Raw genomic sequence first — 16,114 nt, forward strand, 5'->3', positions numbered from 1 at the left:
GTAAACACAAGATTGTCATCTACAACATGGCACTGAGTGCCACATCCAGTCTTTTCCTGAGCACCTTCAGGAGTGGTAACACCACCTCTCTGGGAAGCCCATCCCAATGTCTAATCACCCTTTCTGTGAAGAAATTCCTTCTAATTTCCAACCGGAACCTCCCTGGCCCAGCTAAAGACTATGTCCTCTTGTCCTGACGCTGATTACATGGGACCACATGGCTGCAGCCTTTTTTTCAGGGAGTTCTAGAGAGTGATAAAGCCACCTCTGAGCTTCCTCTCCTCCAGGCTGAGCATCCCCAGCTCCCTCAGCCGCTCGTCATAGGACTTGTGCTCCAGACTCTACACCTACACCAGCTCTCTTGCCCTTCTCTGGACACACCAGCGGAGCTCCGCTCCCGGAAACCTGAGCCCGGCACCCGTTTTTAAACCCGCCGGGGCAGTTTCCTGCGTTCCGGACGCTCCGGGGCCGCACGGGTGCAGTCGCCCCACGGGAGGCGCCGGCCAGCGGGCGCGCCCGGCCAGGCTCGGGCCCGGGCCCCGGCGCTGTCGCTCGGCAACAGCTCCGCCGCCCCGGGCACAGCCCGGTACCGCCGCAACCCGGAAGCAGAGGGGCGGAGGAGGCGGGCGGGGGGCGGTGGCGGGGCGGGACGGGACAGGGGTGTCCGCCCGCTCCTTCCCTCCCTCCCGCCCCGCGGGGGCTCCGAGCGCCAGCACGGCGCAGAGCGCGCAGTGTCGCAGCCGAGCGCTCGCCACGCCGTGTCCCCGCACAACACACTCCCCCAAATCCTGGCGACCCGGCGCCACCGCGCTCAGGCTCCTCCTGGTCGGTGCGGGAGGAGGAGGAGGTGGCTGCTGAGCGGCGGCTGCCGGAGCCAACGGGCGGCGGGGAGCGGGGCGGGCGCTGCGGGGGTGTCGGGGTAGAGCGAGGCGTGACCCGGCTGACGGGCACCGTGCGGCGGGCGCGGAGCCGGAGCCGGAGCCGGAGCCGGCGGGATCAGCGGTACCAGCGGCGGCGGCAGCGGCGGCGCGGGGCGTCCGTATCGTTCGGCTCTGGCTCTGGCGCGGCGTCTCCTCCACCCCCTCGTGAGCCTGGGGAACCTGCAGCTCAAAGCCGCCGCCAGCCACACCACCATGTACCCCGGCAACAAGCGGAAAAAGCTGTGGCGGGAGGAGAAAGGTATTATTGCCCTTCCCGGTGGCCGGGCCCGCTTCTCCCGCCTTTAAGCCCACGTTGAGCCGGGAGGGAGCGAGGGAAGGGGGATAGTCCCGGTGCCCTCAGAGCCGCCGCCTCACCGCGGGGTGTCCGGCAGCGCTTCTCGCCGGCCGCGGCTTAGGGGACGGGGTGGGGAAGGGGAAACTCCGTGCTCTGTGCGTTTGTCCTGGGGTCTCCTGGCTGAAACAGCCTTCATGGAAGCACGGGAGTGCGGGAATTTGGGATGTTTCCCCCACACCTCGGCGTATCCGTGAGGAGTGGAGCCCCGGGGAGGAGGGAAGCGAGCGAGGGCGGGCGGTAAACAACCCCTCTCCTGAGGGCTTCTCGCCCCCAAGTCACCTTGTGGGAGTGTTTCAGGCCGAAAAGTTGGGCACATGGTCTCAAAACGTGCTTTTTCTCCTTTCAATGGGTTTGTTTTCTGAGGTGAAATATGGTTTATTGGGATCATTGGTTGTAATCAGTTTAGATTCTAGTGTCATTCAGCCGGGGTGAAATGTTTGGGGTATGGGAGTCTGAGCACTCCTACATCCTATCTTTTGAACTATTTATGTAGTTTTATATATGTTTTAAGACACACGCCTGTGTATTCTCAGTTTATGAAACCCCTAAGCCAAACTCCAGAGCATGAAAACTGTGGGCCAAGCATTTGATGCAGACATTATTTTTTTGGTACTTTATAATGATCCCATAGAGAGCAGTGTAAAAATTAAGAAAAAAATGGACATGCAACATTTATATCTGTGAGGAGGAAACCTTCTTGCCCAGTGTGTTCCAAATAATGTAGTAATAGATGAGGAGAGGAAGAAAAACAGATCAGAGGGTCATATTTTAATTGCTATTTTTTTTTCTTCTGTCACTCTTGTGACTGTTGTATGTTTCAAACTAAGCAGGCAGAAGACCAGTTCAAAGAACAGGATTCAAGTGCACCTTTCTAAGGAAAAATAGTTAAAACACAGATGAACTTATTTTTCTGTAGGTTAGTTGCTCCTGTCAAACTCCTCTCAAATGAAGTGAGTCTTTTTCTTTCAAACCATCTTACAGTCCATGTTTCTGTAGTAAAGGTGAAGCCACAAATTTCTACCTGACAGAAGCTTCTGCTTTCAATGAAGAAGGTACAGTTAAATTATCTCAAGCATTGTTTATGTGTGATCAATTATAACTGACTTTTCCCTTAATGCCGTATGTTTTACCTTCAAATAATGCAAGGGGCAGATGGGGAAAAGTTACTGGTAGGCTCTAGTGAATGCTCTTATTACTCCCACTTGTCTCTTTCAGCTGTGTTGCTGTCTGTGAATTCATAGTCTGGCAGGTGAACTCAAACCCTTAGTAAGGAGAGCAGAGTGGAGGACCTGGAAACTGGAGCTGCTGACACACTTTTGGTAGAGCTGTGAGGATGGTGGTCTCCATCAGCATGGTGATGTTACTGAATTCAAATCAGCGCTGCTCAGTGCTGCTGAGGTTTTTCCATACAGAAAGCATTTTTGAGTGCTAGCTGGCCACAACTCCCTGTCTTTTTGCCCAGTGAGAACAAAGAGCATTTGCCAGTCTTCTGCTCCAGTAACTGTTCCAGCACCATGCTGATAGTGTTGGCCCAGAGTACTTTGAGTGAGGAGGGCAGAAAAAGCTTCTCTCTTCATTGCTGGCATTGCCCTTCAGTTTTTAGCCCTGTAGCATTGTTCTTATCAAGTACCTGGTTTACTAGAGAGGAAAACTACAGAAGCTAAACAATCTTTTGTCCGGTTTGCCTTCACAGGCACCCCTGAACCCCTGCAAAGCTGGCTGTGCTCACTGGCTCTGCTCTTCCCATGAAGCTCTGAGTGCAGTTGCTCTCTGCCTTTTATATTCTGAAGCACTTCTTAAAAGGAAAAAAGCACTGATTGCTAAATATTGAGTTCAAACCCATTGACAATATGCTTGCTTTTGTTAATTACTTTCTTGGTAATTAAGGGTTGGTCCACATCCTCCCAGGGGAGATCTTCCTTGAGGACAGCTGAAACGGAGCAGGAGTGGAGGTGATTTCAGAGCCTTAGACACAGGACTGGGCTGCCTGCAAACTTCCCAAGTTTCTGCCACAGGCAGGAAACTGTACTTGCAGTGAAGGCTGTTGGGAGCATCCTCTGGGAGGTTTGTGTATAATTAAGATTCAATTTAAGTTCTTGCTGCTGACTCACAAGAGCAAACTTTTGTAAAACCTTCCTGTAGAGAAGAACTTGTGTTTTGAAGGCACAGGACTGACTGTCTCCTGTTCAGCAAAAGGCTGAACCTAGACTTGATCTGCTCAGTCCCTCAGAACTGATGTGCTCTCAGGTCTGCCTACCTGTAGGACTTCCAGGTGCACCTCAGATACTTGGAGTTTTGTGTGCCTGGAGCTCAGGTAACGGAGGTGGGTGTGCAGAATGGTGACCCTCATTATGTCCGTTCTGCTTGGCAGGTGTAAATATCCCACTGAGATACCAGAGAAATGTTTCTGTCAACCGAAGAAATTTTTAATACTGTCAAAAAATACCGAAACAAACTTATTTTGTTAAGGGAGGCTGTGCTCAAAGCTTGCCTTAGACTGTGCCGACTGCAGCCTACATAATTAGGAAACTTTATTTTGAAAAAGCACAAACGGAAGAACCCCAGACCAGACCCCCATGATTGTCTTGGTTTTTTAAGGTTTGATCTGAGAAGCAGTTTCCATGTTCATCTTTTGCTGCTTCTTCAACTTGAGATGAAAATGTTATTTTTATGTCTGCCTAATTCTTTATGTAAAATGCATATAACATAGGTCTAACTTTTCCCTACACCCCTAAAAATTCTTCAGTCACTGAAGAGCATTTATTACTGATTAACATGTCAAGAAAAACTGTTAGTGTGGTTAAAGTAGCGCAGTGCTACTGGTAAAAACAGAAATTTGAGTAGAGTATGGGTGTTGTGCTTTTGTTCTTTTTCTTTATCCTTTTTCTTTTGGGAGGGAAAAAGCACTTCATCTTGTGCTGAGCTAATACTAAGCATTGATGAGGTAGGGAGAGAAAAGAGGATGTGACTGCAAAAATCAACTGAAGTGCTGGGGTTGCTTACAGTTTTGGGTCATTGGGACGGCTTTTTTTTTTTTACTGTAAAAGTCCATTTATAGCAGGGTATGAAGTAGAGTGAAGTTGGCAGTAGCTGTCATGCTTGTGCAGTGTTTGAGGCTTTACTTTTCACAAACATCTGTAAAAAGAGGTGATGATGTTCTCAGGAGAAAACAAAAACAACTGTCTATATGTACTTTAGTGTGGGAACCAGGTGTGTCCTGTTAATGTTCAGATGGAAATGTCTAAAGCTAAACTTCCCTTTTTTTACCACCCCAGACATCTAGCAACTGACAGAACATTTGCTGTAGCTCTGATCTCTTTTGTTATGTAGTAGCATTTTACTAATTTTCCACCATGCTCCCAGCCTTTACTTGAACTTTTGTTTTTTTTAGTTCTGGTTTACAAATGCGGAACCTACAGAACAGGCTTTCATATCTGAATACTCCCTATCAAACAATTCCCTACTAAAGTTGCTGTTCTCTGATACAGGAATTAAAGTGTCAGGAGTCCTCTCAAGTGGCATTTCATTCATCAAGGGCACTGCATTGCTCACTGCGTGGCTCATGTGCAACAACATGTGAAAGCTTGCAAAACTTTGCTTATTTCTCTTTCCCCTAAACAGAGCGTTTGCTGAAGATGACCTTGGAAGAAAGACGCAAAGAGTACTTGGGGGATTATGTTGCATTGAAAACTATTCCAACATGGATGGAAGACTTAAAAAGTAAGAGCGAAAGTGAGGGTAAGTAAAGTGGATGAGTCCTAAAATATAGAGCACTCTGTTTTCTCAGTCTGAAGTTACTTCTAGGAAGGCCAAGACTTAGAACCCATGTTGTTATGAACAGTGACAGGCTAAAATTGGGATGGGGTTTGGAAACCCCAGCAAAATTTCTTAAAGCCTTACTGGTGTCCCAGAACTCCGCTGGTATCCCCAGTTGGAGTCACTAACCCTTAAGTGTGTAAAATAGATCTTCTCTGCATGAGTCTTACTTTCCAGATACTCCAGCAGTCAGCCATGCCTAACCTTAGTAAGCATGATACAGGGAATCTGGGCAAAACAGCATTGCAGGTCACCCAAAAGCAGAGAGGAAGTGTTAATGTTGTGTTGTTTTCTAAGAATACAGAGACTGGAGAATGAGCCACCCTTACTTTTGGTCCTGCCTTTCTTGGGCTGAGGAGCATCAGTCTGGCCTGGATTAACTCCTGTTCCCTTAGCATCTGCAGCCTTACCATGATTGTGATCACCAGTAGAGTTGTCTAAATACTTGCAGTGAGAACTGACCAAAAATGTGAATCGTATTTGTTTACAGTCTTCTCTACTCTGCAAGTAATTCTGTAACAGTTCCTTGTTCTTCACTTAATTCCTTTCATTCACACAAGGGTGTGGAGGGATAGGGATGGCTTCTGTGCTGGTTTCCTCCACCTCTTTTTCCCTGTAGCATGCTATCCTACTTAGCTGAACCCTGTAGCTTTTTTTTTTGAAGGGGTATCTATGAGACCTAAAGTGCTTCCTGTCTCTGCAGATACAGGACTAATTTTCTGACCCTTCTGTTACCATTAAAGGCAAATACTGGCCTGGGTGAAGATGTGTGTAGAGTAACCTTGTGGCTGCAGGTGAACATGGTTTTTATGGTGATAGTCCAGGTGAAATGAGGGCTGGAGCTAATCAGCTCAATCAGCTGTTTTTAATAAAATTGGAAAGCTGTAACACTTATTTTAGCACAATCTGAAGGAGCTCAGATTTTCAGATGTCCTTGTCAAAAGCAGCCATTGCTGTTGTCTACTCCTAAAAGCATCTGGAATAATTTTCAAACTGAAAATATGTCAAGAGATTGCTGAGCTCTTCAGCCCTGCTGAGTAGCTGTATTACATCAGTACCCATAGACCTCTTTCTCCCATTTGAGTAGGTCATTTATATCTTACAACATCAGAAAGCCTGTCCATCTGGAAAACAAAGGCTGCATAAAAATAAAAACAATTACCTGACTTCTCTCAAGCTGATTTTTGAGGCCTGTGGTATATGGGAATATGGCATATGTCATGTGGCTTAACTGGGAGACTCTATCCCTCTTAGCCCAAACTATGTTTTTATTCCAGCTACTCTCAGATTCTCTATAAAGCACTGAAATTCACAGATGTTGCATTACTTGGGCTGCTGCAATTGACAAGGTGTGGATTTATGTTGTGATTGCTGTTACACTTCACAGAAGCAAAATGTCAGTGTCTAATATGTAGCTATTGAATCATGGCAGTGGTGAATTTATTTCCTTGTAGCTACTCTTGCATTCTTTCCGTTAGTACCCAGTACACTGCAAAAAATGCTGGAAGGCAAAAGTTGTGCTGGAACACTTCTCTGCTACTTAAACTACTACTGTACTGCTACTGTACATTCAGGAGAAAATATCCATGGTTACTCCTTTTCTTTGATGTATTTGTTGTAAGTAAGCCATGTGTAAGAGTGAACTTCTGGAAGGTTGGGCTGCTTTCCATTCACATTCCAACTGATTAGGACAATTAAAATAAATATGTGTATTAATGTGACTGCTACTGCATCTCTTTCAAACTTTATTTCTCTTAAATGTTGGCCCTGTTCTGAAGGTATCAAGTGTGTCTAAAAGCTGTCTTTTTGAGCTGAATTTTGAAAAAAATAGAATTTAAATCTTATTGCGGATGAGAACTTTTGTTCTGTTTGATGGGACGTACAGAAGGCAACAGGTACAGCCTGAATGAGATTCTGGAGAGAACAAGTGAAACTCCAGGTGTGATGGAATTGGTGATGACCCGACAGTGCCATGCTCAAGTTCTGGTATTTTCCTCAAATGAAAGGTGGCTGCTTGCACTGACAAACAGAAGGGGTCTGAAGGGTGGTGATGGTGAAAATAAAATCTTCTGTGTATTTGTCAAGCCAAAACAACAACTGATGGGGAATTTGGAAAAAAATCCTTACAATTCGCTGCCAATACCATATACAGTAAAAAAAAATGACAGATTGATTAGTAAAGCATAGAGTGGCTGTTCAGGAAGAGAGATGAGGAGAAATCAAGAAAGCAACCAAGAACAAATCAAGCGAAGCAGGCACAATCAATCAGCTGCTGGAGTAAGAAGCTATAGAAGGGCAGAACATCTGAGCTGGCAGCCATCCCCACAGCCACTCAGTACTCGACTGGAGATTACAGGTGTTCAGTGCTGCACAAATTTTTCTGAATTAATACAAGGGGTTCATATTGGTAAGGAACCAATCTCACTGCCAGGGTACTTCATGGGTGCTCTTTATTGGCAAATTGGAAGCACATGCCTTAGTTTGTGGAAGAAAGTTTTTCCCAGCCCCTCCTCCACGCTTTGATAGAAGTTGTATTCAGAACTAAATTCTGAAGAAAACCAGCAAAGCTTGGTGAAAGTTCAGTGTTTTGGCAAAGTCTTTTGTAATAGACTTTGTAGTAGAGTAACATAACAGAGGGATGTATGTAAAGGCTCCTGAGGAGTAAAGGTACTGAATTCTGAATGGCAGCTGACAAGGGCTTTGTCTCTTTGTAGCAGCAAAGCTATTACAGAACATTTGGAAGTTCAAAGAGGCAGTGTCTTTTAAAATGCTCTGCTTGTGATTAAAAAAGAACCTACGTTTTTTGCCGGTCTCCTCATATGGACATGACTAGCTGTAAGAAATTAGGTTGGTGTACGTTTTGGCATGGAATTTTGTCAATGTTTGTGTTAAGTCTTGGTTTTGGGAAGAGGGTGGTACAATGTGGGCTGCAAAGACTAAGCTTGGTGCCCACTTTTCTGAGCTGAGGGAAGCAGTCTGATGTGCATATGTTCGTTTCCAGAAGGGCTGTGCTGTCAATACCCCTGATTTTTGGTGTGCCACTTACCAGGCTGCACAAGTGGATCTCAGAGATCAAGTGTTACATCAGTGGAAGGAAAAGGGACAGTTAGTGACAAGAGGCCTTCTTTAATGTCAAGAGGGGATGGTAGAAGACAAAACTTTTGTTCTTGAAGTGGTCCTGTAAATATAAGCTTTCTCTGTATTAAGGAAATGAGGAGCTGTCTGCTTTGGAAACAAAGAATGAGTCTGCCACAGAGGGCTGGCTAGTGTGAATATAGTGTAACCCACTTGTTATCCTTCAGATATACCAGAAGCACACACATCTCATCTTTTTCTCATGTACTTTGAAACAGAGTGTCTTCCTGACAACATGTGAATAATGAACTTGTTTTATGAAGCTCTGGAATTTATATTCCTTTGTTTCAGTGCTATCTATTACATTCTGCTTTGTTAGGCACTCATCTTGTACAGCAACAGGAGCTTATGTTGCTCAGTGAATAAAATGCCACCATGTAGACTAACAACTAGAGTGTATTTTGAAGTTAAATACATACATTAGATTTTTGTTGGCCACACACTAATTCCCAAAGATATCTTTACTCTGCAGTGGTGAATTTGAGAGGTGACTTCTGAAAACTTTTCTGAAAGCTTTTTTAAAAATTAGGGTCTTGGAAATTTTGTTGTCACAGAGTAGAAAAACATCTTGTATTAATTGGGTAATTCAGAAAATGGAATAAGTGATACTGTTTAACTCCAGGCAGGTGATAGTCCTGCTGACTCTCACAGCCCCTAGAATTCATTGCTATGACAATGATGCCAAGAAAACAGCAAATTCAGGTAGTGGTTTAAAGATCTCTGCTAGTGGTAAGAACTACTTTTCAGAGGATGAAGTTAAAATGGAAGGATACGGTAACTGAGTTTATTTTTGGTTAAGGTTAAATGACACAAAAGGTCTGCAGTCCTTTTAAATAAGTCTTGAAATAAGTTTTGGCAGTCTCTGAATATTTTTAATCTGCTATTTTTTAAGAAAATGATATGGCTCAAACTATTCAAATTAATCTATTTTAATCTATTTTAATCTATTTTAACACTTTTGAGGGTTTTATGTATTATAATAATAAGGTTTGGATTTAATAGAAGCATTGTTGTGTTATGAATGTGTAGCTTTCTAAATATTCATAGTGGGTTGACACAAGATTAGAGACGAAGTGTTGTGGTTGAGCCACTCCAAATGCTTCATGGTGGAAAGATGTGTGGTAACACTTAGCTCTGACTTGGATTTCTTGAGATGGGTAACTAACACAAGTACTCTCCAAAGAGCCCAGTATCTCTGTGCAGCCCTGCTTGATACGACTATCTGTCCTGCAGGAACTAGGAACCAAGGTGATGAGTATTAAACAGAATTGGGAAAGTGACGCCACTACTAAGCTGCAGTGAAATTCAGCCAGACAAGTAAGAAATGGCATCTCTCTAAACCACTCAATATTATCAGTGATTTATACAGAAAAAGAAATTATGTTCAACTAGAACATTGAGATTGTTAGACAAGTTTAACAATCACAAGTTCTGTTGGCGAGAGCTGTGTGAAACCTGTGTACAAGACTGTCCCCCCACCAAAAGTCCAAGTCTATCAGCTTACATTGTGATTTTTTTTTTCTTAAAATGACTGTAACAACTGTCTTTATAACAGATTTTTAGCTGAGTGACAAGGAGGAAAGTCAGTTGAGACAACTTAGTGTAATTTTTGCTATCTCTCAAAAAAAAGAGATCCTTTTGCTACTGAAACTCTTGGTTTGATGAAGTTCAGAGTGCAGCAGTTTTTGTGGTGAGTACTCACAGAAAGCAGCAATAACTTGTGAGCCACCGTTCAGGGTCTTCTCTATTACCTGTGGCCCTGAATGAATTCCAGCTTCACTTAAACTCGTGCTGTATTTGGTTTTGTCCTTACTTTTCATCTATTGGCATACCACTGTTACTCATGCTAAACACCTTACCACAAGGTCTCTTCAAGACTGGTGTGTTTAAGGTTAGAAAACTGTGTCTCCTAGATGCACATGGAGAGCACTGCTTATTAATTGTTGTGTTATAATAACTGGGGGAGCCCATGAAAAAAACTGACAACTGTAGTTTCTGTGAATTGTGTGAGGATCATGGTAATTAGGTATTCTGAAAACTTGTGAAATTAACATGCTTTTTGTGGATATGGCTGAAAATCTGTTTGCTCATTTCTGCTCTCAGTCCGTGTTATATGCATATTAAAGAAGCAGCAAAGGAATTAAGAGGGGTAAGAAGAGCAAACCATGTTTGCAGCTTCATAGTCTGTGCTTGAGGTGTCCAGCAGTCTGTGTGCCCATGGCATAATATGGAGTAACTTTTAAGGCTGAGCTGGTATTTGTTTGGCTCTAACAGATACCTAGGGCTGCCAGGACAGGAGGGTGTAACCAGAGCCCTGTGTGCTCTGCTTTGCTCAGGCTCTTGGCTGCCCTTTCAGGATGTGTCCTGAACAAAATTGAAGCTGCAGAGGGGTGCAAATCTGACCATGTGATTTGGTAGCCCCACACACCTTTCTGGCTTTCCCGATACATACTTTGGCTATTGATTTCCAAAGATAGACTTGCACAGTACAGAGATGGGAATAACTCTTCAGGTGCAAGTTTACTTCAGCATAAACTGAGCAACAATCTGTGTGTCTTGGTTTGTTTCTGGAGGTGAATTATCTCTAGTTAGTCATATCCCTGACAAAAGTAGGTAAATTAGTGTGTTTATTGTAAGGGGTGAAGGGAAACTACAGGAAACAAAAAGACTGAAGATGTATTCAGTTGACTTTGTAATTCTCTGGTGAGCTTCACGCAAATATCCTTTATAGGATGGAATAGCTGCCAAAGAGATGGCGCTTGTTTTACAGTTTGCATTATAGTGTTCTTGGGAAAAACAAAAAAGTTTCTTGCTTTCAGCAAGTATGAGATTATGATTATTAAAAAGTTCAGATGTGTTTACATAGATTATGAACACAAAATCCAGTGTAGCTAATCCTCTCTCTAAGAAAGTAAATCACTTGTCCTTGATGTAATTAAGATGATGGCTTCTCTTTAAGCTGCTGCTCTGTGACTTTTTTAACAAGGTAACTTCCACACAGCATTAAGCTTATACAGGTCTTGGACAGAGTTATTATTTTGTGACTCTTCTGCATGCAGCTGAGAAAGCTCTCTTATCTACACTGGCAGACAGCTCCTTGAGGGGCAAAAGTTAACCATAGGAAAGGATGCTGCTCTCAACAATAAATTGATAAATTGGTGTCCTTGTTGAGACTCTGAAAGCTTTTGATGAGTTTTGGAGAGGGATGGTAGGTGGAGATGCAAAGGGAAGTTAGGTACATCTTTGCCAGAAAGGTTAGTTTTAATGTTTAATTACTGGTGATATGAATCTTGACTGGATTAATAACTTCCAAGCTTCCTGTGTATGTTTCAATGTCCTGTGCAATGTGAGAAACAATCCTTTTTTTGTAGTTGCTGAATGTCACTGTGCTGAAGTTTTGTACCGAGGTCCCTAAGGAAGTACTTAGTAGAGTTAGGAAGTCAGGATGATGCAGTGTGCTGTCAGCTGGCAGGGTCGTTCAGGGTGTGAGGGAGGACGGCTTTAGCAGCAGTGATGCTTTAAATTGGGATGTGCTGTTCCTTAGAAATTGCTGAGAAAAATTGTAGGTTCCAGCTTAGAATATTTTGGTGGCTGACTTGAGTAAGACAGTTTAATATATGCAGGGGAAAAGTAACAGGTTATGTATTTTGGCTTCTATACTTTCTTCGATTATTATTTTTTTCTACTTTTTATATATAAAGGGTGAGGTTTTTTTGAGTGTGGGGGATTGCAAGATCAGACCCCCAAATTAATGTATTGCTCTACAAAGTCATTTTCAGTAAGTCAGTAGTTTTGCTCAGTATGGTAGCTTGCTAATGCCCTAATCTATAATTTATGATGGACTGTGGCATATGTCCTCATAGTCTTTTGCAGACAGATGTGAGCCAATGTGCCAGACTGATTAGAAGCCACGTGCCTATGATTAGGTTGAGGCCAAAACCAAGCTGTTAAATTGTACCCTTGTCATGGTTCGCTAATGTGAATCTGTTGCCTGGTTATGTGACTGAGATATTTTCAAATGCAGGTGGAAAAAACTGATGTCCTTTGGCAGAAGATTGAACCCTCTTTTGATTAGACAGGTAGAGATTGATATGTCTTGGTTTAATTTGATGTAGTTTAGATATGATGGATATTTATGAAGGTGCTGAGCTATTGACTCAACTAGGATTTGCTGTCTGGCTCTTTATAATTAGTGACACAGGGTAGGCCACCCAACTCTGGGTGTAGGAGGTTTGCAACAAGTTTGAAAACTAACCTCACACTCAAATGAAGTAATGATACTGCTTTAATTCCCTTGATGATGTTGGGGGGTCACTGGTGCAGTTTAAGCTCACCCAGCTCTCTGCTTGGATCGTGTTAACTAACTTTCATGTGTACCTATGTTTGCTTCATGCACAGTTAAACACTTGATTACACGTGTTACAAACCCAGTCACTGGAAATAACATAAGCCTGGCTTCCTCTTTTTGATTCAGTAGACCCAAACTGCTCAGCATGTAGAAAAGTCTCTTAACAAGCCAGTGAAGGTCTGAATAAATGTAGTGTAGAATTGTAGGATTTTTAAGGCTGCAAAAGACCTCTAAGTTCATTGAGTCCAACCATGAAATGGTAGTAGTTATGCTGTGAAGTGATATGTGGCTTTCTCCACATGAGGGCATCTAGCTGGTGTGTATTTGGAAAATCTAGTTGAGAGAAAATTCTCAGCCCTGTAGTAAGTGCTGCTTATTTTTTATGATTCCCAGAAAATGTTCTTCTGTGCTAGAGAGAAGGCTTAACAATCCAGTTGAAAGATGATAGATTTGGATTTTGCACAGCTTTGAAAATCATTGAAATGATACTGAGAAATATTTTCTATTTCAATGTTCAGTGTGAGGGAGAAACACAATGTTTGTGCACAGAGGCTGTCCTGAGACTTGCAGGCTATTGCATGTTGAATTGGCACGTTTGCAGAAATATGTCACAAGGGCCTTCACCAAAATTTCCAGATGACTTTTGGGGATGGGATGCTATAGAATGCACATGTTGGAAAATGGAGCTTCTCAGCCTTGTGCTGATGTAGCCAGTACATTTATTTCTGAGAGTGGAAGTAGTTCTCTGCAAGCACCTTTGCAGTTAAGTTGCACTTTGCACATGGGAGCTGGTGGTCAAGTGTCATGTTAGAAAAGACTGCTCTAGAGTTTACCCAAAGGTTCCTGTCCAAAAGACTCACTCCATCTCTTAATGCAGAGCAGGTATGAAGAAAGTGTGGATATGAAGAAACTGGTTGCACCTCTGTCTTTAAAACATTTCCCTGCATTGTCCTGCCCTTTGCTTTTTCACCAAGGCTTGTTTATGCAATGATGGGCTTTTTTGATGGTGTCCTTGGTATGGCTGGTTAGACTGTAAAGGTGCTCCAAGTTCTGTGTTTTCTATTTGCTGCATGGGTATGACTTGAAGTTCAGCCTGCACTGGATTTATTTCCATGTGCTCAATGTAATGTTTTCTGCATAGGGTACTCTACTGCTCACCTACCAACATGTGTTTTAGTGCTGTCCTTTGGTGGGATTTCCTAATGAATCTACACCCACTGACAGCAAACCCCAGACTTCAAGTAGCTGTCACTGAGAGTATAGGTCAGTCATATTTAAAGATGTAGTAGAGTTCTGTTCTGTTTTTGCCCCTCTTCCTGCATTCCCATCAGTGTTCTTACAGGGGAAGGATTGTAAGTGTACCGCAAACAACTAAATCCAGAATAGGTGATGTACACAGACATTTTTCTGTTGACTTAAATCTTATATTGAGATTTGATGTGTCTTTCATTTCTAGGTAGATACCTAAAGAAGATAGAACTAGATCTTTCTGATAAGTGCTAGTGAGTTTATAACTGTTTGAGAGTTTGTATTAATTTGCATTTTTTAAGTCCTTGAATGAAGCAAACGTGACTTGCAACACAAATGAATAGTGGTAGAGTTGTCTTCAAGTATTCAAAGTTTCCTCTGTCCCTTGCTGTTTGGGTTGAACCTCCAGCATTCTTCAGTGTAGCAAATTACATCTGGTATCTCAGGGAGTAGGGGAAAGAAAATGCTACAAATCCAAACTAAAGATCCAGTTTTTAGCGGTTCTTTGAGCACTAGTTCATGCTTTATGAGTCTTAAACGATAGGTGAAATCCTGTTGTTTCATAGCAAAGGACTATCTGTTCTGGGCACACTTGATTACACAGCGAACTATAGTTACATAAGCTTAGTTATAAGTTCCCTGTATCAGTATCTCTGCCCTTCCCAGAGGAACCCCCAAGTCAAGAGAGAGAGTAGCCAGCTGCACCTCTCCCCTGAGCTTGGCAGCTTCTTTTGTCTCGCTCAAGTACCTGGTCATTTTTGTCTCCTAGCAACATATGGGCGACAGTTCCCTGAGGGAAAGAACAAAAGGAAGAAAATCCTAAACCCCAGTACTTACCTACCTGTCCCAATGCTAGAACACTAAAGTTCCTTCTCCCACCTGATAAGCTGTTGTCACTCTGTCAGGCAGAGATATTTTTGAATGACAATGCCATGAAATATTTGCTGATGGTTTTGCACAAGTTTCATAGTTTTCTGGTAGTAACATTTGATTTCCAAGCTGGTACTTCAAGTACTACAAAAGCCTGGAATACTCAGCTAGAGAAGTCATTGCTCAGCAATGGTGTAGAGAATTAAAAAAGCAGAAAACATAGAATAAAAATTGTCTGACAGCTTAATAGGTTAATGAATGAAAGTAATGAATTTGTGGTTCCCCACTATAAACTTATTTTAATCCTCCTTGATGCGGTATGTGCTCAGCTATTTAAATGGGTTCTCACATTTTGGTAAGTAAAACAGGTGTTGCTGAGGACTAAGTACCTGGTTGGTCATGAGAAGTAATTTTTTCCAGACAGCTTCTAAAGGTGAGTGGAGGAATGCTGCACTGCTGGTAGCATGTTTTGGATAAAGGCTCATAGTTACCTCAAGTGGTACTGGATCAATTTGAAGACAGAAGAAATAGTTGTGTGAATGTTGTGATATTGCCAAGACACAGCTCCTGCAGTGAAGGGATCTGCTTTCCCTTGGAAGGGATCTACTGAAGCAGAATCACTTGTAGTCCTCTAGTTCTATAGACAAGTGTCAACATACTCATGGGGCAATGAACAGTGATCTAAAGCAGGGTCATATGTTTGTGTTTCCCTTTTTGAACTTCCATTGTTCATTATGAGCTCTCTCTTGTAGAGGGAGGTTATAAAGTAGGAATTGAGTTTGAGGCAGTGCAGTGTAGTTCTTGCCTCCACGTGACCTTGGCTGACCATTTGATGTACTTCAGTACAACTCAGGCTGCCATTCACTGAGAAGAATCTGTGTTGAAATTCTTGGTGTCACTCGGAGTGAGGTACTGATAATCAGGCTTGGGCAAGAACTTAGCAAAATATTGTATCCAACAGCATTTTTATTCCACTATATCATTACAAAGTCTGGAATCCTTCTGAAGGTCCACATTATAAAACTAACCAAATAAGATGGTTATTGAATGAGTTTCTTCACACAGACAAAACACAGCTTCTTCTGAGTCACAGCTGAACCAGCAGCCTTTTCTATAGACCCCAAATCATGAAATCTCCAGCAAGCATAGCAACCAGAGCAGCTGGATGCTGATTCTCCAAGTAAACACACAAATACCCAAGGGTTTCAGCCTACTTGCGTCGTGTCTTTGCTGTCAACGTGCATGCTGCTGAAGTGAGAGGACTGATTTATGAATTGACAGTTGCATGTCCCTGCAGATAAGGGTGCATCACAAATTAGAATTGTGAATGTGTTCCTGTTCTTGTTCTCCTTGATTGTTGTTACTCCTTTCTCAAATGTTGTTCTTCGTTACTTTAACATGCCATACCAAGTCTTCTCTTGG

The 16,114-nt window shown here is 42.9% G+C and overlaps 1 protein-coding gene across 5 annotated transcripts in view; it reads left to right on the plus strand.

Moving 5' to 3' along the window:
• Window positions 1-770: 770 nt before the first annotated feature.
• The window catches only part of MACROD2 (mono-ADP ribosylhydrolase 2), an 848,220-nt gene continuing 832,876 nt past the window's right edge, over window positions 771-16,114 (plus strand). The window contains exons 1-2 of one of the 5 annotated variants that reach the window (XM_088053520.1): window positions 771-1,179; window positions 4,897-5,013. In XM_088053520.1, the coding sequence (XP_087909646.1) occupies window positions 1,134-1,179; window positions 4,897-5,013 (163 nt within the window). In that variant the 5' untranslated portion in view covers window positions 771-1,133. The remainder of the gene's footprint in view (window positions 1,180-4,896; window positions 5,014-16,114) is intronic. The other 4 variants (XM_088053519.1, XM_088053518.1, XM_088053517.1 and 1 more) reach the window with 4 other exon arrangements.

Source organism: Pseudopodoces humilis, chromosome 3 (assembly GCF_049639895.1).
Source record: "Pseudopodoces humilis isolate 2021_Gansu_Grassland_sample_001 chromosome 3, ASM4963989v1, whole genome shotgun sequence".
Classification (NCBI taxonomy): Eukaryota; Metazoa; Chordata; class Aves; order Passeriformes; family Paridae; genus Pseudopodoces; species Pseudopodoces humilis.